Source organism: Mus musculus, chromosome 7 (genome assembly GCF_000001635.26).
Source record: "Mus musculus strain C57BL/6J chromosome 7, GRCm38.p6 C57BL/6J".
In the NCBI taxonomy this organism is placed as follows: Eukaryota; Metazoa; Chordata; class Mammalia; order Rodentia; family Muridae; genus Mus; species Mus musculus.
Window position 1 is genome coordinate 97,411,099 of NC_000073.6, and position 24,211 is coordinate 97,435,309.

The 24,211-nt window shown below is 46.1% G+C and overlaps 1 protein-coding gene and 1 long non-coding RNA gene across 2 annotated transcripts; one reads left to right on the top strand and one right to left on the bottom strand.

Moving 5' to 3' along the window:
• Positions 1 to 1,834: 1,834 nt before the first annotated feature.
• Positions 1,835 to 6,452, bottom strand: Thrsp (thyroid hormone responsive). Its single transcript, NM_009381.3, has 2 exons — positions 5,934 to 6,452; positions 1,835 to 2,417 (listed from the first exon to the last, which is right to left on the bottom strand). Exon 1 carries the CDS (start codon positions 6,403 to 6,405, stop codon positions 5,953 to 5,955), a length of 453 nt encoding a protein of 150 aa, NP_033407.1. The 5' UTR covers positions 6,406 to 6,452; the 3' UTR covers positions 1,835 to 2,417; positions 5,934 to 5,952.
• A 1,102-nt stretch (positions 6,453 to 7,554) lies between these two features.
• Gm32945 lies at positions 7,555 to 9,046 on the top strand. Its single transcript, XR_378347.2, has 3 exons — positions 7,555 to 8,213; positions 8,294 to 8,393; positions 8,833 to 9,046. It is a non-coding gene; the product is annotated as a predicted gene, 32945 (long non-coding RNA).
• Positions 9,047 to 24,211: the final 15,165 nt, after the last annotated feature.

Below are 24,211 nucleotides of genomic sequence, written 5' to 3' on the forward strand. Positions count from 1 at the left end.
TGTTGATGTTTGTGGCTGCTTTAATGCTACAACTGCGGACTTAAACAGTTGTGACAATTTTGCCTTGTAAAGACTGAGATAGTATCTGACCCTGCACCAACACTCCCCTGTTCCTTCTCTAGGCAAGGAAGGTACAGGCCAGGTTATGAAGGGCTTGTGCCAAGCAAAGAAATTTCACCCTGATCCCAGGGAGTCCTGGGAGTTACTCGAGAGTGCTTTATTTGGTTTGGGTTTGGGTTTTAATGGCTCCAGTCCTTTGTACCCCAGCTGACCTTGTATTTGATCTCCTGCCTCAGTTTGTCCAAGCACTGGGATTAAGACTCTTAGCTCACCAAAGGGTTTTATTTCATTTTGCATTTAGGGTGTGTGCCCACTCCATGGTGTAGAAGTGGAGGACAATTTGTGGAGTTGGTTCTCTCCTTGTGTGAGTCCTAGGGACCAAGCTCAGCTCTTCGGGCTTGGTGGCAAGCCCTCGCTCACTGCCATCCTGCCAGGCCCCTCATATGTTTTTAAATGAGAACGGGTTTGTATCTCTGAGCTCTTTCTGTAATAGAATAGAGGGAGGTTTGGGACGATTCAACAGGATTGATAGTTTGGCTTTGTAGCTGGATGGATCATGCTGGAAAAGATGCCTCAGTAGCTACCATGGACTGCAAAACATCACCACTAGGAGGCGAGGCCTAGAAAGCAGGACTGTAAAGTTGAAACAGTTCTCATCATTGCATAGCTTGGAAATCACAGAGATCCACCTGTCTACCTCCAGGGAGATAATTCTTTACAGCTCATCAAACCCAAATGCTGGCCAAACCCTTTCTCCTTTACAGGCTTAGATGCAGTCAGATTAGGTTTCTAAGGTGAATCAAATTGGTAGGTACTTAATTTCAAATTGGGTGACAGTATGAATATAACTGTTTCTAGGAAAAATCAGGTGAATACAGTCTCCATGAGTCGACTTGTGGAAATTATATTAGAGAAAGTACTGTATTGGGGTTGCCTAGAAGACACCTAAAGGTCCTGGGTACCACTAAAATGAGCAAGTAAGTGGTGGAGAGATTGAAGAGAAAGAGAGGCATATGATGTGGGCACAATGAAGACAAACAAAATTGGAGACTCAGGGGTGGTGAGGAACGGCCTGATGTGAGTAGCCTGTGGTGCCACCTGAGGCTATGCTGAGGTTCTGGCCTGTGCTGTCACTGAGGGCCATGGCTGGGTCTATGGCCCTGAAATAGCAGGCGTCTATTAACACTAAAGGCCATTAGGATGTCTCTTGTCTGGGTTGCCACCTGGGACCACATTGATATGTGAGGGCTGTGCAGAGCTGGCCCTGCTCCTCACCTAGGCAGTATGGGAGAGCTGTCTCTGCCCCTCGCCAACTGTGAGCAGCTCAGGTGTCATAGGTGTGGGAGAGCTATCAAGCTGACCAACTCAGCTACCACCAGATCCAGGGCTTTGAGCTGACCCACCCCAACATCTACCCCATCTGTGAACTGCTGGAGTGCATGAAGGGCCTGGTCCCGCAGAACTAAAGCTCTAAGATCTCCACAAGACAGGGCATGGACAGGATCCAGTATTGATAGTATAGCAAAAGCCAGAGGCCTCAAACCAAACCAATGACTCACTGCAATGAACATTTGCAAGAAAAGCTGTTTGGGTAAAAGGGTGGTGCGACACACCACAGCTTCTACGGTGAGATTTTGTTTTCTTTTGTGGAGGAGGTTGCAAGGGCAGAGGGTAGATACTGAGGGACAGGGAGGTGAGTGGGATTGGGGTGGGGGCATGATGTGAAATTCATGGAGAATCAATAAAAAGAAAATAAAAATAAAAGACCAACATGCCATGTTTTCCTTTTCTTCTTTAATTGCTACTACAATAGTTAGGTTCATGTGCTCAGCGCATCAGGCCCAGCAGCCTGAGCAGCTCATCCCACACACTCAGTGACCTCAGCCTTTCCCCAGGGATAAAAGCAAGAGCTGCGTACAGCATGCACTTGGAGGGAGGTGGGAGAAACACCAGCTTTTCAGATGTCGGCATGTGCCCAGGGCTTTGGATTCCGTGTTTGCTTTTAGTAACCGTGTGAGGTAGATACAGCATCCCTGCTTTATACATGAAAGAGTAACTGCGACATGACACCAGGCACTAAACGACATCCCAGAGGTGGGACGTGAACTTTGGCCAACTTGTTAATACCTGTGCTTCCTACTGATCCTTGCTGCCTCGTGAACCTCAAACTGCTAAGATACGGAAGAGAAGTTGGGAGTCACACAAATATCTTAAAGGTGAGCCTGCAACCAAGTCCACAGATGCACTCAGAGGGAGACGGAAGCCGCCTTCGCGTCCACCTGGGGCCAGGCCCTCTGTCCAGGTCTCGGGTTGATGCACCTCGGGGTCTTCATCAGTCTTCTCTCGTGTAAAGCGATCTGTAGAGTGGGGAAATGTTTAAATAGTCAAATATCTATCATTTCACACAACTGCTATTCCATGCCTACTGAAATAGAGTAAGCCAAAAAAAAAAAAAAAAAAAAAAAAAACCCGATATTGTTGGAAAGCTGTAGCATTTCAAGCCCTAGGCATAAAAGCAGTGGTTATCAACCTTCCTGATGGTGTGACCCTTTAACACAGCTTCTCATGTTGTGGTGAACCTCAACCATAAAAGTTTTTGTTGCTACTTCATAGCTGTAACTTTGCTTCTGTTATGAATTGTAACAAATACCCGTGTTTTGTAGTGGTTGTAGGCAACCCTTGTGAAAGGGTCGTTTGACCCCCAGGTTGAGAACCACTGCGTGAGAGTCCATGAGCACTGCATGAGAGTCCATGAGAGCTGGGGTTATTTATGTTTTCTCCTACATCCTGTTAAGAGATATTAAGAAGCTGAAGGGCAAGAGGCCTACGATGGCAGAAAGAGTAGCAGCAGAGCTAAGAGAAGAGCCCAGATTTCTGAACTTCTGCTATGCCATACTGCCCCATGAATAAAAACAGAGTTGTTGGACCACTGTGGTCAAGAAGGGTTGATCTGACCTTCAAAGCTATGTGACTGGTCAGAGAATATGGTTTCTACTCCATCTGCTCCACCCACTTGCCATGTCCACCAAAGGCTGCAGGCTTCATTTTTCTAAAGGAGCAGGAAACCAACCAGTACAGAAGGAAAGAATGAGGTTTATCAGGGCAAGCAATTTGGGGGCTTATCTTTCTCCTCTGTCTTCCAGGGGTTTTTGGTTGTTGGTTGGTTGGTTTAGTTTGAGTTTTGAGATAAGGACTTGCATAGCACAGACTGACCTCAAGCACGCTATGTAGCTTAGGGTGGTCTTGAACTTCTAATCTTCCTGCCTCTACCTCCCAATTGCTGGAATTATAGGCATGAACCACCATGCCTAGCAAGTCTCCAATTTCTTTCAATGAAAAAGGTAAAAACAAAAAAAACTGTGGCCTGGCAAGATGGCTTAGCAGCTAAGAACACTTGAGGCACACAACCTTGGGTGGCCTGACCTTGACCTCTAGAACTGTTAGTGGGGAGAGAAACCCAGCCTGGTTGAATTCAAGGAAATCCTTTGGAAGGTAGCCCAGGAATCCTCAAGGGGAAAGGAAAATAGGGCGGAGGTTGACAGTTCAGGTTTGAGGTGAAGAGAAAACAGCAAAGAAAGTACTTGGTGCAGAAGACTGTCTAGTCTCTGTGAGGGAAGGGAGGCATGTTGATTCCTGTCTTTCCAAAATTTGTAAAATTGAGTGTGATGGAAAGAACCCTCAGCTCAAAGCTGGGGCCAGTGTTACTTCTTGCCTGCTGCTTGCCTGCCTGCTTGCTTGTTTGCTTGCTTGCTTGTTTGCTTGCTTGCTTAGATTTGGGTTTCTGAGGCTGACCTGGAACTACCAATCCTGCTTCTGCCTGGGGGTCCTGGGCATATATCATGTATCATATACCATATACCATGTACTGTATACCAAGTACCATATACCATGTATAATATACCATGTACCATATACCATATACCGTACACCATGTACTGTATACCATGTACCATATACCATGTACCGTATACCTGGCTTTTGTCCCTTTACAATGTGACTTCAGATGAGTCACTCAGTTAACTTTCATTTCCTTGCTAGTAAACGGAGGTGCAATTCTTTTTATGTTGGGGTGGGGTGGGAGGCAGTGCACAGGCCACAGTGCACACATGGAGGACTGAGGACAGCTTGCAGAAGTCAATTCTCTCTCTCCCATGTGAGCCCCAGGGATCAATATCAGGTTGTCAGTCAGACTTGGTGACAGGTGCCTTTACCAGCCGAGCCATCTCACCCACCCCAGAGGTACAAATCTAGTCTCTCAGTCCTAGGCAAGGTGGTCTATAACTGATGCCAGTTTATAATAAAATGGGGCTGGCAGGTGGCCCATGGTCGTGACCAGCAGACGCTGTAATCTGATCTCTCCCAATCCCCGCCTAGGAGGGACCCATAGTCTAGGCCCTTCTCCGACAATGTGCTGCTCTATACCATGACCTGTTTGCTTGCTGTTTATTTTCATTTCACAATCACAGCCTCTATGCACGGGCACATGGGCTCAGGAATTCCCAAAAGACATGATTCCACACCCACATGTGACTGGAATAATTCAAATATCAAAATAGTTGCTGTTTGTCCTGTTGCAACCTAGAAACGGTGGAGCTCACCTACATGCCCCTATGTGATAACGTGCGATAACATGTGATAACGTGTGATAACATGAGATAACGTGCGATAACGTGTGAATACATGTGATAACGTGCGATTACATACCCTGTGTTGTTGAGAGGGCACGAGCACATACACACAGAATTCATAGTGCACATCTACACAAATACATCTCCCTTGGTAAGGTTCTTCACTTGCAAAACACAAGCAACAAACCTCATCTTTGGCAGTCAGGCACAGTGATATCTGCAATCCCAGAATTTGGGAGACATGCAGGAGCCTCCCGAGTTGGAGACCTACTTGGACAATTAGTGAGACTCCATTTCCAAAACATAAATAACCAAAATCTAAAAAAGCTCTCATCTTTGTAGGTTTATTCAGAACTTTTGCAGCAACTGAGGCAATGCTGGCATTTAGTGTGCAAAGGAGATCTATGGCAGCAGTGGCCTTAAGGTTTGGGAGTGGCGCATGCCCTGGAGTTAGAGTGTATGTATCTCAACTCTGGGGACAGCCCATGCTATAATCAGATTTTTTTTTTTAAGTTAACATAAAAGCTGGGCATGGTGTGCATGTCTTTAATGCTGGTACTCTGGAACCTGAGGCAGAAGAATCTCTACGTTTCCAGGTCAGGCAGGGCTTTATAGAGAGACCCTATTAAAAAATAAAAAGGAGAAAGGAAGCCGGGGAAGAGTAGCTATGACTGAGTCTGGGGTGGTGAGATAGCTCAGCAGGTGGAGTTCATCTTCCCGAGCCTGGAGATCTGCGCTTCATCCCTGGAACCCACATTAAAGCCAGAGGGAGAGAACTGACCCCACAGATCCATCCTCTGACCTCTGCAGACACCCCAGAGCACGCCATGTATGCCCCAAATGGCTCAGCAGATGAAGATGCCTGCCAGCAAGTCTGATGATCAGAGTTCAACCCCTCAGACCCATATGTTGTCTGTCCTCTGACCTCCACATACATGCACCCCCACTCCAAACACACACACACACACACACACACACACACACACACACACACACACACACACTCAGGAGGGATGTGTTCAGAGACTACAGTTCTGTCCTCTGTAGGAGGTCACGGTCATTTCTTCTCAATACTGGGTGAGAAGGCTGAGAAGTTAGGCTCAGTTCTGGGCCTTCCCAAGTGATAGTCCCAATACCCTGATGTGAGGGCTCACTTGGCCTCCTTCTACTAAGCTAAACCGCCATTTATCTCCTCCCTCAGAACACCCTTTATGGAGTATAACCCACTAGCACGGCCACCATTACCTTCAGAAGAGTCAAAGACCTACAGAACCTGCCCTGTCATTTCCTGGTATTTCCGCGTCACCTCCTGTGCTTTCCGGGTCAGGTGGGTAAGGATGTGATGGAGGCTGCAGAAGTGCAGGTGGAACTGGGCTTCTAGGTCCAGCTCCTCCGAGATCCTGTCTTCTTCGGCCTCCTCCGTTTCAGCAGCGTCGTTCTCAGCCTCGCTGGTTTCGTTGCCAGCCACCTTGGCCTGCCATTCCTCCCTTGGCAGCAGCCCGTGGTCCACTTCTACACAGATGCTCTTGAGCATGGTGAAGTAGGTATAGAGATCAGGGGCTCCGTCCTGGACCGAGCCCCCAGGCCCACTCAGCTGCACATCCCTCAGAAGGCTGGGGATCATCACCACCTGCTCCATGTTCCGCACCACCGCGGAGTACCGATCCATGACTGTCAGCAGGCAGTTCTTGGGATAGCGTTTCGTTAGCACTTGCATGGTTGCTTCCTTCCTCAGAGTCCGGCAGACTGCCCCAGCGCTATTTCTAGGCTTTTGAGCAGACAGCAAATTGACAGGATGCCAAAGCCCAACCATTGGAGCAACACAGCCCTGTTTTGAGCCAATCCCAGCGTTTGGTCCCCAGTGTCTGTATCAGGTGATCCATCTACCCAGGGACAAACCTGCCAGGCTTCTGCTTGTCATGACTGCTTCAGCAGGAGGCCAACTCTTCCTTCAGCAGCTCGCCCAGCCAGCTAGAGGAAAGCTGTGTCCCCTTGGCACCTAGTACACTTGACTGCAGGCAATCAATAGTTCTTTTAGGTTACCCGAAATCACATTACCTCGATGCTGCCTGCTTCCCTCCTAACGCACACAGCTCACTTCTTCAATCTGGGTACCTGGCTGTGAAATGAACAGAGGAACAGTATCCTGAACTGGAACAGCTCTGTACAGGACAAAGAGCCCCGAAGCCAGGGCTGGAAGTCCAGTCATAATGGGTATTGTCATGTTCAAGTCCCAACAGTCCTTTTTACAGGAGTACCTTTCCATCAAGCAATCTGAGAACAGAACTGTTGGCGGGACACAGTAGCCTAGGATAACCTATAACAGCCAGTAAAGACTTGGCATCAAATTGTTTCCTAAATTAAATTGGAAAAGAGCATTCAAAATGGACTATTCAAAATCGATATGTTAAAGAATCTTCCAGCTGTGATGCCAACACACTCAGGAGGCTGAGGCAGTGGGACTACCACCATTTGGAGGCCAACCTGGTCTTCATAATGAGTTCCAAGCCAGCCTAGGTTACAAAGTAAAATGTCTCAGAGAAAACCAAAACTAAAACCAAAATCAATTAAGGCGCCAGAAGATGTAGCTCAGTGGTGGGTGGGATTCACAACATGTAAGGGGCTCTGTACTTGATCTCATCAAAATAAATAGATAAATAAATAAATAAATAAATAAATAAATAAATAAGGTTTTTGGCTGGTTGTTTTTTTAAATATCTTATTTTATATATGTGAATGTTTTGCCTGTCTGTATGTCTGTGCACCTCGTGTGCCTGGTGCCTGCAGAGATCAGGAAAGGGGAAGGGAGTTTACAGATGTTTCAAGATACCATGTGGGTGCAGGTCCTATGAGAGAGCAAAAAGTGCCCTTTTAATTGGTGTTCTATTGATCCATTGCTAGCCCTGTATCATGGTTTCTTACATTTTCTGGGGAGAGATTCTTCCAGGGCTGACTCTGCGCAGTGCATCCAGCCCAAGGCCATGAGGCAGGAGGATGCCACTCACAAACCGAGAGGTTTGGAAATCTCCAGAGGAAGTCCTTTCCAGCCCTGGTTATGTAACTCCCTTTGAATCCACACTCAAGCCCCTAAGGGCATTACTCTCTGCCTTAGTGCCCAAGCCTAGGGCCACCAAGTGAGAACTGGCAAACAAAGTGTTCTGCTGCGGTCAGGTCTGGGAGGGCTGACTCCAGCGTGCCATGGACAATAGCCAGAAAGGCCCCGGAGCCTCTGCAACAGCTGCCTGCTGCCTCTGACCCAGAGGCCAGGTCACTCCTGGGCCTCTTCTGCTGCAGTCAGAAAACTCAGGGGCTGTCATATGTTAAGGCCTCTGCACATTAGATCCAAGGGCGGGGGCTCCCCAAGTACCCGTCCCTTCTGGCTTACAGGCTTGCTGTTGTTGCTGTTGTTGCTGCTGTTTGAGTTTTTGTTTGGTCTGGCTTTTTGAGCACTGCTGTCCCGTAACTTGCTCTGGAGACCAGGCTGGCCTTGACCACAGAGATCTACTTCCCTCTGCCTCCTGAGAGGTGGGAGTAAAGGTGTGCCCACCACTGCCCAGTGTGCTGAACACATGGGAGCCATAACTAAGAGGTGTCTGTACCACCAGGTCCCGGCCAGCAGACTCCTGCCCAGGATGCACTCCAGGTCTCCATGGCAGACAGAAAACCCGGGATAGAATGAGACCAGCCTTTGTGGCATGTCAGAAGGTAGATTGAGCTGGGGGAGGGGATATCTCAGTTGGTAATGTTATTGCTGCATGCGGACCTGAGTGTGCTCGCCAGCACCCACATAAAAAGCTGGGTGTAATAGTCTATGTTTGTGATCCTAGCACTGAACACCTGGAAACAGGAGGGTTCCTGGAGCTATCGGACTGGCCGGCCTAGCTGAATCAGTGATTCCCCAGGTCCCAGAGAGAAAGTCTCTATCTCAAATAGATAGAGAGGGATGGTTCCTGAGGAATGACGTGAAAGGTTGACCTTTGACCTTTGCATGCATGCACACACACATGTACACACACAGGCACAGAAAGAGAGATAGTAGTCCTAAATTTGGATTCAGGAAAACTCTAGGATTAGAGAAAGAAATGAGGCAGGAAAGGGAAACAGAGTCTTTTCAGAGGCACGGGATTTTTTTCTGCTCTTACAGATGCCATATCTGATTCTACTGGCCAGAAAACCTCAGAAAGGAGGAAGTGTCCGAAGCTGACCAGTCCTCTGGCTTCAGGTAACTTCTCCAGTCGGGGCTGAAGAGACAGCTCTTCAGCTAGGTAGAGCACCACAGGGCAATGATGAGGCCCTGTGTGCACACACACATACACACACTAACACACATAGATACACACATACATACATACATACATACATACATACATACATACATACACTAACACATATATACACACATACACAAACACACATATACACACATACACACATACACATACACTAACACATATATACACGCATACACAAACACACATATACACACATACACACACACAAACACATATATACACACATACACTAACACACATATACACACACATACACACACAAACACATATATACACACATACACACACACACACACACACACACACACACACACACACACACACACACACTTACTTTCTCTAGTCTTTCCATGACTACAGCCACATGGAGAAACTGAGGGTGGCTGACATGTCTTCTGGACTAATCTCACCCTGAAAGCTCCGAGCTGGACAAATTGAATTGGCCTCAGAGGAACTGGGGTCAAGGGCCTGGCCAGAACATCATGTGAATGTGTTCCAAGGGTAAGATGAGCAAGGGGTACCAGGGCTGCCAGACCCCAAGTAACCTCAGCTGGCCCTGAGCCCAGGTGACTTCAAACCAAGGCAGGGACAGCCTCTCCAGTTTAAAAATGCTATCTATATGCACATCTGTCACTTAATGTCTAGAGGCTTGAGGGGTCCCTGCTTGGCTGCTAGGAATCTCTCCCTCCCCCTTGTTCCCACACTCCCTCTCTCCCTCCTCCCTCTGCCCTCCCCTCTCCTGACGTATCAGGGCTAAGTCAGACTCAGGGCCTTCTAAGGCATGCATGCTACCACGGAACCATTTACCCCATCTCCTGTGCTATTTTCCTTGACAGATTTGCTTCAGTCCTGACTGCTGAGGTCCAGGGTCAGAAGTGTTACCAAGCTGAGGCTGTGGCTTAGCAGCAGAAGGGTTGCCTAGCATGATATAAAGCCCTGAGTTTGACCTCCACTTACACAACACACATCCAAGGCCAGAGGCCCTATATCCATGATCTGTCCTGCTTTTGCCTTCAGTCCCTCCCCACACACAGTGTGCTCTAAGCTCAAGAGAAGCACATGCGCCAAGAGCCTCCTGTGTGTTGGCACTGTGTCCTAATGACACGCTCGGCAGTTGAGATCTGGCTGGGGACTGGGGGAGGGCATGCTGAACACATGAAATCTGGCTGTACTACCACGCTGTCCATATTGTGATGTACATTAGTGAGAAAATAAAATGAGGTGATAAGCTAGAGTCACTAGTGTGATCTGCAGACCAGCAGCATCTGAGGTTTCAGAACACCAGCCACACAGCTTCTCAGGCCCTACCCAGCCTGACTCCAAACAGGTGTTAACGTCACGAAGAAGAGACTGGATGCTCTTAGCTTCTGTGGTATATCCTCCAAGAAAGAGCAAGTGGTACCAACCACCCAGGATGTTCTTAAAGGGACAGCTGGCTCCACACACGACACCTCTTTAGGCCTCGTGCCTGGAAACTGGGCTAAATGGAGAAAATTCTCAAGCTGGAAAAAAAAAAATCTGGATATGGAGACATCAAGAGTCTAAGAACTGTTTATTGAAGAGGTGACAGAGACCCTTCCCTGGAGTCCTTAGTCATACCGAGAGGCCCAGGTTCTTTCTATTTATGCTGGCTGTGATATGAGTTTTTGCTCTTCAGAGAATGTGCTACAAGTGTGACTGTTAACAGGCTCTGTATGAAGACCTGACCAGAGCAGACCCAGGAAGCTGGCAGGTCCTCCTGTCCTGCCCCACTCCCAACTTCCCCCATCCCAACCCACCCCTAGTTCTGGGAAAAGCCAGTCCTTCCTGTTGCTGATGCAATGGGCTTGCAGGCTAATGTCCCAGGCCACACTGTGACTGTGGAGCAGGGCTGCCATGTCCACAAAGTGTTCCTTCATCAGTCTACCAGTCACTCATCAGGACTGTCCTAGAGGTGAAACCTTCGTCCCTGCTGTGAAACTGTGGCGATCTGGCCACATAGACCCTGAAATTTACTGATGAGGCTACTGAGACCCCAGCTTGTATTTCTAGCCACGTTTTGCATCCTCTACTGGGAGAACTTCACCTGCCACATTTATCACTTACTATAAGGCTCTAAAAATTTAAAACCAGACCATACTTGTCTCTTTGCTTGTCTGGGAGCGCTTAGAAAGCAAGGGTCCAGCCAGGTCTTTCCTACTCCCCTGCAATTCAAGAACCTGTTTTCTTCTTTGCTTACCAAAAGAATGAATCTATCTATCTATCCATCCACCTATCTATTTATCTATCTACTTATCTGTCTATCCATCCATCCATCTATCTATCTATCTAAACAGGGTTTTGTGTAGCCCAGACTTGCTTGTGTAATTCCCTATATGCTAAGGCTGGCCTTGAACTCCTGGATCTGGATCTACCTCTCAAATGCTCCAAAACAATAAATGAAGAAAGAAAAGCCAGAAGATCTGGCTTCCTCCTGTGTGCTAAAGGTATCTTTTTGGTCTCCTATTGCTCTTGCTCCACATGCTTTTGCTGGGCTCCCCCAAGTGAAGAACTGGCCAGAGAAAGTTCATTTGGGAAGTCCAGGACACAAAGACCTTACCTGCATCCTTTGCCTTGGTCAGTCCCTTCCTCAGTGAGTTGCCCTTATTTCAGAAAACTGTTGGTCTGCCGCCAAGGGCCAGCCCCCAAGCGAGGACCCTAGCCCGTGTCCAGGGGTGATTGGGAAGCTTTTGTTCGCTCTGGGCAAGTGTTAGGAGGAGTTGTTGGAGATGGAGGCGACCTTGATCAAGATCCATAAACTTGGCTGGGGTGGCACATACCCAGCAGGAAGGTAAGGGCAGGAGGATCTTGAGTTTAAAGCCAGTTTGGGCTACACAACCTATTCTGTCTCAAAAAAAAAAAAAAAAAACAAAAAAACAAAAAAAAAAAAACAAATCAAAGGATCCAGGAGCTCACAAATGAAGCTCAGCCAATAGACAACGTTCTTCCAAACGCTCTCAGGCTTCTGGCCCTTGAGCCACCCCTGGACCTTCTTCCTTTTGAGCTAGGATGTTACAGGGCCAGGCTCCTGTTCTGGCTTCCACATGACTCTGCCCTGCACTGACAGTCTTGCAGTGTGAGGACCCCATTCCTGCCTTCTGAAATATTTCCCATGCTTCTTCAGTCAGTTTTGTATCTCTGCTGTCCACAAATGACCATAAATCTGGCGTCTCAGAGGAACACAGACTTATTTGTTATATTACAGTCTTAGAGGTCCAAGTTCAAGAATGGATCTCACTGGCCTATCAGGGGGGGATGCAGGCCTTTCTGGCTGGAGGAGGGGATGCATTTACAGCTTCTAGAAGCTTCTGTGTTCCTTCATCAGAAGTGCCTTCTCTTCCTGTCACAGCCTTGCTCCCTCCTCCTTGTTGCCTTCTTTCTTTCCCCTGTTCTGACTTTCTTACCTGCTTCCACTGAGCACATCTGGATAGTCCCAGATGCTGTGTCAGTGTCTGCTGATTAGCCATTGTGTTTCCTTCTGCATCCTTAAGTCCCCTTTGGCATGTAGGCCGTCATAGTCCCAGGGGTTAGAGGACAGAATCTTTAAGGTCATTATTATGCCTGCTGTACTCTTGCCTCTTAGAATTCTGATTTCACAGCCTTTCATATTTACTTAATTGAAGCTTTGAGTTGAAGTCCAGCAAATAAGGGAGGGCAGAAGTTGGCTTTGGTGGAACAGGACGAGGAAGGCTGTGTGGGTCATTTTACATTAGCCCTAGGTCACCTCCAGAGAATGAGGAGATGTCACAAAGTCTGTCCAGAGAACCACCTGCTGAGTAAAGTCCAAAACCTTGTTCTGGCCTCACTGGCCGTCCTGACCTCATTTTCTGCTAGCAGTGAACTAACCTGACCTCACCCCGGTGTCAAGTCCTGGCCTAAGTGGAGGGACATGTGCCCACAAACGTGTATGTGCACGTGTGTGTGTGTGTGTGTGTATGTGTGTGTGTGTGTGTGTATGAGGTCTGCTTGTGTGCACATGAGATGTGTTTTTAGACTCATAGTCATCTGCTTGTTCACTGATGGCAGCTGGTAGGAGAAAAATCCTCCCATCTTTCCAAAACCACTCATGGTTGGGACCCCTGGAAGCCCAGAGGCAGAGGCCACCAGGGAAGGACAGACAGACAGCACACTAACAAATGTGCTGTTTCAGTAGAAATGGTTGAACACAAAGGCACAGGCAGATGGAGATAAAAAGTGCTTACCTTAGCTTTGCAGTTTGGAGAAGTTTCCGGAAGGATTAATCACTTGGTGGAATTAGCAATACAGAAGAAGTTGGGGATAATCTTTTTTTTTTTATTAAAGATTTTATATATGTGAATATACTGTCTTCAGACACACCAGGAGAGGGCATTAGATCTCATTACAGATGGGTTTTGAGCCACCATGTGGTTGCTGGGATTTGAACTCAAGACCTCTGGAAGAGCAGTCAGTGCTCTTAACCGCTGAGCCATCTCTCCAGGCCGGGAATAATCTTAAATTCAGAATGTTAAGGAAGAATCAGCTGCTTCCTTTCTTCCTCTCTCCTTTTCTCTTTTCCTTCCCTCCATATAATGTACGTATCCACACATACATAGGCACAGACACAATACTATACTACATATTCTCTCTCTCCCCCTCTCTCTTTATCTATCTATCTATCATCTATCTACACACACAGACACACACAGACACACACAGACACACACAGACACACACACACATATATATATACCATACCATGAGCTATATACATGGCATAGTATGGCATAGTACAAAAGATCTATTATAATTTTTCTGATTTCTTCTAGCTTTACATTATCTCCGAGTATATAAATATTCAGTAAATGAAAACTTACATATGGCCAGGCCTACTGTTTAAACTAATCTGGACCAAACGCCTGTGTCCCGGGAGGACACTGCAAGGAGAGAGCCGGCCGCTCTGATTTCTGCCAGCAGAGGGCGCTGCCGGACAGCTCTGTGGGGCTCCGCGGAGACTATGCCTCCAAGACACACCACCCGTAAGACAAGAGGCAGTAGGAAGGAAAACGGCTAAAATCCATCTCCTGACCTCAGAGGGAAAACTGAACTCCCTGAGAGAATTTTTCAAAGCTCTCCTGGCTTGCCCTATGTAACCAGGGAGTAGAAGCTGTCCCCTCACCTAACACCAGGAGAACCTTTAAGGAAACCACCTTCCCATATTCTGTGGGGTCTGGAATCTGGCTGACATCTGAAAAGCTGGCCTCATTCTGGGAACTGTGCCTCTCCAACTGGTGACCACCTTTTGGCATTTAAAGCTGAAATGCCACCCCTTCCAGGGATCCCCTCTCCTGACACCCCGAAGTTGTCCCTCCACTGTGGTTCTACACTAAGTATTTTGAGATGCTGTCCCAATATAAATTCGCAGTTGATTCTGAGATTGTTAAAGACAAGGATGGTGGGTTTTGGCATGTTTAATCTTTTTCATAGGAACACACGCACACGCGCACGCGCGCGCGCGCACACACACACACACACACACACACACCACTAAATGAATAAATTTTTAAAAAATCAGAATCATTTATAATCCAATTCTTCTTTTTAGTACTATAAAAGGACCAAGAGTTTCTCCCTTGCCTGCTCAGCCAATCCTACTTCCATTGACAATGCTAAGAAAGCGATCTGATTCCTCTTTGTGCACTCATGCACACACACACACACACACACACACACACACACACAAACACACACACAAACACACACACTCACTCACACACTTCCGTAATTTATTCCGTGTGTCTTCATCTCAGTTTCCATTTTCACTTAATCTTGAACATCTTTTGTATAAGTGTGCATGCTAAGTTGTAATTTGGTGACAGTATGCATGTGTGTATATAAACGTGTGTGTGTGTGTGTGTGTGTGTGTGTGTGTGTGTGTGTGTGTTGGCTGCATCTAAATATCATACATACAGTGATCCCTGAGGAGAAGTTGGGCCTAAGCTGGGCCTCGGGGCCCATGCCTACAACCACAGCACTGATGAGGCAGAGCAGGGGACAGGAACTTTCAGGGACCTTGGGCTACATGGAGAACTCCCTTCCTCAGTAAAGCAAACTAACTCTCTTCTGGGTGGATTAAGCAATAATCTCCCATCCTTCCCTCTCACAAGTCTTGGTTATCAATAATCTACTCCGTGTTTCTGTCGACACCTCAATTCCATTTAATGCATGAATATTATTCATAATAGGAGACATCATTGGTTTAGCCATTCTCTGATAATAGATATTATATTAAGGACACATGTACAAAGGTATGTGGGTGTACATGTGAACACACACATGCACACACACACACACACACACACACACACACACACACACACACACCCTTGGGTAAAACAAACAGTGCTATAACACTGTTGCCCACATGGGACTCCCGGGGATGGTTTGATAGAAGAAAGTCTTAGAAATGGGCAGCAGAGCCAAGTGAGCAACCCTATCCTTAACATGAAGATGCCTGACCCCATCTCAGATCCTCTGGTTTAACAGGGATGTCTGGGAGTGGAGGCGTTTATCCTACACCGTGGGAAGCATGGTTATGCTGGCCTGCCATACTGCTGGGCTCCCTGCTTGGAATCCTGAGCCTGCCCATATGGAGAAAGTCTGCTCCCCACGGCCATTGTGTATCTGATGAGTCATCCACCCAGTGTGACAGGGCGTGGGGTGGCAAAGCCTTGCAGGCAAGCTTCATGGAATGTGTGTTTCCAAATCCTAGGAGCCCAGGCTGCTTACATGGCTGACCATGGGCTAGCGCCCAGTTCTGTGATCTGTTAGCACTTCCTTGGAAGAGGCCAGCTCACCTTCCTCCAAATTCGGTCCTAGCACAGAGATGGGCCTGGTCTGGCTGATCTCTCTGAAGAAACAAAGATTCACAGAGAGGTGGTAGGTGGAGGACAAGGATCACCAGAAAGGAAAAGAGAGAGAAAGAAGGGTTGGCTCAAGGGAGAAAACGTTGAAAGGAGAAGGAAGCAGAGAAGCGAGAAAGAAAAGGCAGGTGTACAGAGAAAAGTGCCAGACAAAGACGTGAGTTAAAGCAGTAGAGGGGAAGCCAGCCCTGGTGACACACACACTTTTGCTGCAACGTTTGTGAGGCAGGGGCAGGTGGATCTCAGTGACTTCATGCCAGCCTGATCTACATATAGAGCTCCAGGCCAGCCAGTGAGACCGTGCTGTCCCCCTACGCAAAAACAAACAGACGAACAAACCACTGAAACAAAAATAGCGGAAGAAGGAAGAGAACACAGGAAAGAAAGAAAGGGACAGAAAGAAAGAGGAGACTGGAGGAGCGGAGAGCAGGGCTGGACTCCAGAAGAAAGCTCCTATATCCGATCCATCAAGACACAAAAGACAGCTTGGGGGAAGCCCTGGCTTGGCTGTAGGTCTGACTGTCAGGCAACCTGGCTTACTGTAGCATGTCCTGCCAAAGACAAGTTTATAGGAGCCAGCTTTCCTGAGTACTGAACTCAGCCCAGTGGTCAGGGTTGAATCAACCCCTTTGTCCACTGAACTAACGTGCTGCCACAGATAAACTTATATTAAAACAATTGTCACACACCTGTGCGGTACCATGGTCTGGAGAGAAGGCTCAGTTGGTTAAGAGCACTGACTGCTCTTCCAGTGGTCCCGAGTTCAAATCCCAGCAACCACATGGTGGCTCACAACCATCTGTAATGGGATCTGATGCCCTCTTTTGATGTGTCTGAAGACAGCTGCAGTATACCCACATACATGAAATAAATAAATCTTAAAAAAAAAAAAAAACAGAACAGAACTGTGTGGTACCAGACTCTGAACATGAGACTGAACATGAGACTCTGAACTCAGAAACGGGATGCCCACACTCGGGGTACCCACAGGGTGGCATCCTAGCCCTAGTAACTTCACAACAGGATAAGGTCCTTGGAAAAGTGCATACTCTTTGCTTAGCCATAAAGAATGCTCCCTGCAAGGGTGTTACAGAGAAAGGGAAGGAGAAAGAAGGAAGAAATGAAATGTAGCCTCATATATTTAAGACAAATATATCCAACACAGAGCCATAGAGCTTTAGATTGGCACAGGGCTGGGCATGTGGCTCAGTGGAAGAACGCTTGCCTAGCGTGCATGAAAACCTGGATTCAGTCCCTGGCACCCAGAGGCATGTGTTAGCAATGCCAGGGCTTTGGAAGTGGAGGCAAGAGAGCCAGGAGCTCAGGGTCATCCTGTACTGCATAGTGAATTCAAGGCCAGCCCGAGCCATTTGAAACCTTATCTCAGAAACTAAGATAAAGATGGAGAGTGAATCTAGGAGGATATTGACATTAGACTCTGTCTTCTGTGCTCACACAAGTGCACAGTGGGCACATGCCACATACAGAAATATAAAAATATTTATTTTAAAACTGTGTGTGAATGTTTGTATGTATGCGTGTATAAATGTATATGTGTACATATATATGTACATGTGTGAGCATATATGTGTGTGGGTTATATGTATGTATATGTATATATGTGAGTATATATGTGTGTTTGTGTATGTATTTGTGTATGGTACATGTATGTAAGTTTATATGTGTGTGAGTATATATGTGTATAGTGTGAGTGTATATGTGTGTATGTGTGTGTAAATATACAGTGTATATATGTGTGTGAATGTGTGTGAGTGTATATGTGTATATGTATATGTGTATGAGTATATATATGTGTGTGTATATATGCATATTTGTCTATGTGTGTATATGTGTATATGTGTATGAGTGTATATGTGTGTATGTGTGTGTATGGGGGGAGGGTATGTACTTGTGAATGCAAGTGTTCTAGGAGTCCTCATCTCCCCTGGAACTGGAATTACAGGTTGTTGTGAGTCTCCGATCAGGGTGTTGGAAATCAGATCCACTGGAAGAGCAGGACTTGCTCTTAATCAATAATCTATTTTTCTAGCCCAAAATAAATATTTTTTAAAATGTAAATAAAAATAAAAATAAGGAGGTTAGGCATAGTAGTGCCTGCCTTTAATCCCAGCACTCAAGAGACAGAGGTAGATCTTTGTGAGTTCAAAGCCAGCCTGGTCTACAGAGTGAATTCCAGGACAGCCAGGGCTACACAGAGAAACCCTGTTTTAGCGGGGGTGGGGGTTGGAAGGTCGGGGGAGGGGAGAGTGCATTGCTCTCGCAGAAGATCAGAGTTCAGTTCCCATCACCAAGATCCAGGAGTTCACAACTGCCTCTAACCCTACCTGCTCAGGATCTTACACTTCTAGCCTCCTGGAGCACCCAAAGACACCCATGGACACACGCACTCAATTAAAAACAATCAAAATTAAAATGTTGATACATTTGGTAGGTGTGAATCCTCGGTTTCCATTCACAGTGCTTGGGGGAAAGGATACTGCAAACCAGGTATGGTGGCCCACACCTAGCAGCACAGCACTGGGAAGGCTGGGACAAAAACAAAGACAAAAAAGAGAAAGACCTTCCAGAGTGCAAGAAAAGCCCTATGATACCAGACAAGGACATAAATGTGCATGTGTGTGTGTGTGTGTGTGTGTGTGTGTGTGTGTGTGTGTGTGTGTGTGTGTGTGTGTGTACATGAACATTTAAAACAGTACAATTCAAATTTTCTGAGTGAATAAACATGTGACAGGGTGTGGTGCCAGTCTCAATTCCCCATGCTATTTAGAGTCACCTTGAATTTCGGTTCCACCCTTGGTAAACGGTTTTAACCATCTAAAATCCAGATTGCTCCCTCCCTACTAGCCTCCCCAACCCCCCACCGCCAAGCTTTCTTTGTGAAGTAAATTTTCTCAAAGTCTCAAAGTCTCTGGCAGGAGGCCAATTCCTGGTCTCTGCTCTCAGTGTGGAAGCCTAGTAATTGAATTCACCAGAAACCTGCCTGTCGCCATAGCAGCAGGGGTCATCAGCTGTAAGCTAGGTCAGGCTTCTGCCACGGGGCACCCTGGGTTGCCAACTCTGTGAAAACAGACAGCTTAAAATGTTTAAGGAAGCAAGCAATAGCTCTTCCCAGCTATGATGCCTGGGAATTAAAGCAATGAGCACAGCACCCGCAAGGTCGCTATAGTGGCACCTATACTTTAACAGGGGCTGAGAGTTCTCTAGTTGGACTTAAAGCCCATACAACATGAGGGAAATCATGTCTGCTCCTTAGTCAACTGCCCCAGACTAGTGAATCATGGCTCTTGGAGAACCTATACCTACCTTCTTACAAAATCAGCGTAATTCCTAACTACATTCTACATATTTATCCTATACCCACAGAAAGCATAGGTCTCATCCTCATCAAAGAAGTGTCTCCTTACAACAGACGGAGACCGTTACAAAAGCCCACAGATGATCTAACACAGAGAACACTCGGCAGTGTTGTTGAACCCAACAGATGCAACAACCCCTGCCCTGAGAACTCAGAACAGAGGAGAGGGTGAGAAGAATGTGGGAGACAGAGAGCCAGGAAGTTGGCTGTGAACATTTTCCCACTGACTGATCTTCCAAAGGTTCTGAGTTCAAATCCCACCAACCACATGGAGATCTGACACCCTCTTCTGGTGTGTCTGAAGACAGCTACAGTGTACTTACATATAACAATAAATACATCTTTAAAAAAAAGAATATTTGCCTCCTAGAAATGTCAGAGAGGCAACACCCGTGAAGTTTCATTGTCATGACTACCTAACCAGACCTGAACGAGGACACCAACACCAATTACAGACTGGCTAACATGGAAGAGGGGCCTCTCATGGAGCCTCAGTCCCAGAAAAGGAATTACAGCTAACAGCAGAATTAGTTTTCTCCAGGAAAGAGCCTCCATATTGGGTACCCAAAGACAAGAGGGCCTCCCTGAAAGCATACATATATTATATATATGTAATATATGTGTACATATATGTATGTAGCTTTTTATTTCTATATTTAGGAATATATATATATACATATATTCTTATATGTACATATATACTCATGTATATGTATATATAGTGTATATGTATGTCATAACAATTAAAGCAATAGAGGTCATGAATTTGAGAAGAAAAGCAAAAGGAGTTTGTGGGAAGATTTGGGGAGAGAAGGAAAGGAGGAAGAAGATGTAATTCTTGTGATTTCAGAAATATTTTTTTAAAAATTGTAAAACAACAACAACAAAAAAGGGTACTCCTGGAGTAGAGGCACACACCTTTGATCCTAACACTCAAGAGGTAGAGGCGGGAAGATCTCTGTGTGTTTAAGGCCAGCCTGATTTACATGTCAGAGCTACATAGTGAGACTTTGTCTCTCTCTCTCTCTCTCTCTCTCTCTCTCTCTCTCTATATATATATATATATATATATAATTATATAATTATATAATTATTTTTATGTTTATGAATGTTTTATCTGTCTGTCTGTCTGTCTGAGTGCCACATCCATGCTGGGTGCCATGGAGACCACAAAAGGTCATCAGAATCCCTAAATTTGGAGTTATGGACAGTTGTAAGTGAAATGACCAAGGTCATTTACAGACAGCGAAATGTATGCCATCTTGTTCTGAGGTGCAATGTTGGTAGAAATGGAGCAGCCCCTCCCGCTTCTTTATATCTGCCAAGACTCCAGCCAGCCCTGTCAGCCATTTCGTCCAGGGCCCCATCTCAGAGTGGCCAAGGGGTGTGAAAGCAGTTTTTCTGTGTAGGAAATTCCCATGATGCTTTGCTTGGGCAGGAGACTGGAGGTAAAAGTTTTGCTGGATTCTTCCTGTTGGGTTCCAATCTTGTTTCCTCTGAGATAGGACATTCATTCTGTCTGTTCTAAGGACTCACTTGACCTGTGCCCATGGTCTGCCTTTGATTTGCTGGCATTCAGGAATTGTCACACAAACCAAATGAACCGATCTCAGTCAAGCAAGAATAGTTTATTGAATGCACACCCCAAGACGGATTGATCAGGATCACAAAAAAGGACTTGGGAGCCTAATTGTGATGCTGAAAGATCCTGGCAGAATATAAAAGGACACAGAAGCCCTGAAATTGGCAAGATAGACGTCAGTGTTAGCAGAACTAGCTTCACTGATTTAGAAAAATAGAGGTGCACAATGCTCTGGCCACTCCTTGAACCTGTGTGTCTGCCAATGTTCTGACCAGGTGTGCGCCCATTGCTGCACCTTCATTAGACTCTTTCCTTGTACCCCTCCCATACCCATTTCTTGAGAATAGACATTGTTTAGATCTGGAAATCCCCTAATCTCCCCCTTCTCCTTTCCCCCCTGAGGGCCTATAAAAACTGGGACCTCTTTCCCCTCGAGGACGACTCCTCTACCCCTGCGTGGGATATGAGTCGTCCCCAGAGCTCTGGCTTTCCCCGAATAAAGCCTCATGTGGTTTGCAACAAGCTCGGTCTGTCGTGAGTTCTTGGGTGTCCGCTATTGTCCTGAGGCCTGAGCGAGGGGCTCCTCTCGGAGTCTTTCAATGCCAGTATGTTTTTAGGGCAGACTTTTTATAAGAAAAAACAGATTCAGAAGTTCAGATGGTAAGAGTGGAGTACTAAACTTTGGCTAACTAGACAGTATTATCAACTAACCTTTAAGCTGATTGGTCCTAAGTGAGGTGAGGGGTGGTGGACGGGTGGTGAACAGGGGAGTTTCAGAGCACTGAGACAGCAGAGCATAAGTCATGCAACCATAGTGTTATGGCCCTTTTAGGGGAATTTTTCAGTGTCAGCTAGGGATAATTACTTCTGGGAAGTAGAGTCTGAGAACCTGAACGTAATTTTACATTTTGAGCAAATGGAGACCAAATACAAAATGGCTACAGTTATGTTAAAAAGGAGCAGGCCTCAACAGATTGTGCTCCACCAATCTGGGATGCTTTTTTTTTATGTTTTTTTGAGACAGGGTTTCTCTATGTAACAACTCTGACTGTCCTGGAACTAAACCTGTTAATCAGGTCTCTGTACCCCGCTCTCCTTCTCTCCCTACCCCCTCCCTCTCTCCCTCTCTCCCTCTCTCCCTCTCTCCCTCTCTCCCTCTCTCCCTCTCTCCCTCTCTCCCTCTCTCCCTCTCTCCCTCTCTCCCTCTCTCCCTCTCTCCCTCTCTCCCTCTCTCCCTCTCTCCCTCTCTCCCTCTCTCTGCCCCTGCCCCTGGGATTGAATTTGTGCACCACCACTCCCGACATTGGACAGTCTTGCTTTGGTTTCTACTTTTCAATTTTAGAGAAACCAATGCCTTTTGGGTATGGATAATATTCAAAATATATTGTCATTGTTGGGAACAAGCAAAAGAAACTTATTTAAGTACTATCTTTTTTTTCAGACTCTATTAAATCATAGGGAGAGAAATAAATTCAAGGTCTCGGACGTAGGGAGCTGAGGACTTCTCTATAGCGGAACATCTTCTGTTATACACAGTTGTCCGAGTCCACACATCTCAGGGACAACCTCTCCATCTTGCTGGCAGGTCAAACAAATTCATGCTCCCAGGCCTAGGAATGAACACCTATCCCACTTCTGTTTTCTCAATTGTCTATTACCTGGTAAAGAATACAGAAAGTGCATACATTCTATAACTGCATAAACAATTGCCTGTTCTGCTCTAATTGACTACGTGCAGCCGAGCAGCTCCTTTTCCCTTATCAGGCTGGGCTCCGGACCTAATGTTTAGGAGAGTGAATCAAGGACCTTGAAGCCAGGTGCTTGGATGCAGCCCAGTCTCTGATGGCTACTCCCTTGTTTAACCCACAATGTCACACATAATTAGATAACACTACAGCCCCCCCAGACTCCCCTTTGCTCTGTGTTCCCATCCTTTAAAGATGGTGTGTACTCTCTTTTCTCAGACATGGTTCAGATCCAGAACTGGCCACCTCCTTGAGTGCTGAGAAAACAAAGCTTTCATTTTTAAGCTTCCATATCTGAAGTAAATTTTCTTGGCTTCCACCCCAAACCCAACAGTCATTCTGTTTTAGTACACGGAGAAGCTTGGTCTGGGCTTCGTACTTCAGACCCTAGCATGTTTGTCTCAAATTTTTTCTCCAAAGCCCTTGTTCTGTGTCAGGCTGGCCTCTCACTCTGTGATAGGGGAAAGAAAAGCCCATGGTGGTGGGGAGGGGGGGGGGCTTTGTGCACTTAAGAACAGCCAGGAGATAAAAGATGTCTCTGTAATTACATGTTTTAGCTATGAGTACCTCTTCCTCTCTTGGTTCTTCTTCACAAAACAAACAAACAAACAAACAAACAAACAAATATTGTTTCCCTATTCCAGGGTCATGCATGTCTTTGATGCTCTTGCTGAAATGTAGATTTTTTTCCCTCTTGGGAGCTGTAAAACCATGGTGGGAGAGGTTAAAAAGCTGTAAAATTCCAAGCAGAGAAAATGTTTTCTTAAAACTTACAGTAAAAACAAGTTGAGGGAAGTATGTGTACGGTTATCTTCATTTGCCACGCATGTGCCATCTGTGCATGGCTTTGACTCTCATTTACGGAAATAAAATAAGAAGAAACAGCATGTAGGGACGAGAAACATGCTTAAAATGGCTGTAACGTGTGAGGTTCGATCTTTCAGTGAAGGGGTTAACTGTATTTTGGACAGGGATAGATTGCATATGAGGAAATGAAATTTTGTCCTAAGAATGAAACCTAAGGACAAAACCACGACAGCCTCAGACTGTCTCAGGATGTCTGAGCGCATCACACGAGGCCACAGACAATGGGACTTAAGGATGAGACACGGGTAATGACCGACATCTATAACTTCCTAAGGTTATAATGCTCTACTTGTGACAGCAAAAACCAACTTGGAAGTGTATGTCTCAAAGTATGTCTTTACTAACTTCGTTAAGCTTTAACTGTTTGGAGAAACTAAATTATAACACTAACTATGGTAAAGTCTTATAAATGCCTCCTTATAAAAGCCAGGCTTAAGCTGTTCTCTCTGCAACTATATTTTTTTTTTTGTCATAAATTAAGCTTCTTAGTAGAAAAATGTCTATTAAGTTCATTTAGATCTTCGGAAAGTATACTACAGAAGGATCACATGAATAAGACTTCTGGTTTCTCCAGGGAGTGTATTTGTGATCTAAAGTTTATTTTGATACTAAAAGAGCTTCGATTAGAAAATTGTATATTTAGGGCTGGAGAGATGTCTCAGTGGTTAGGAGCACTGACTGCTCTTCCAGAGGTCCTGAGTTCAATTCCCAGCAACCACATGGTGGCTCACAACCATCTGTAATGGGATCTGATGCCCTCTT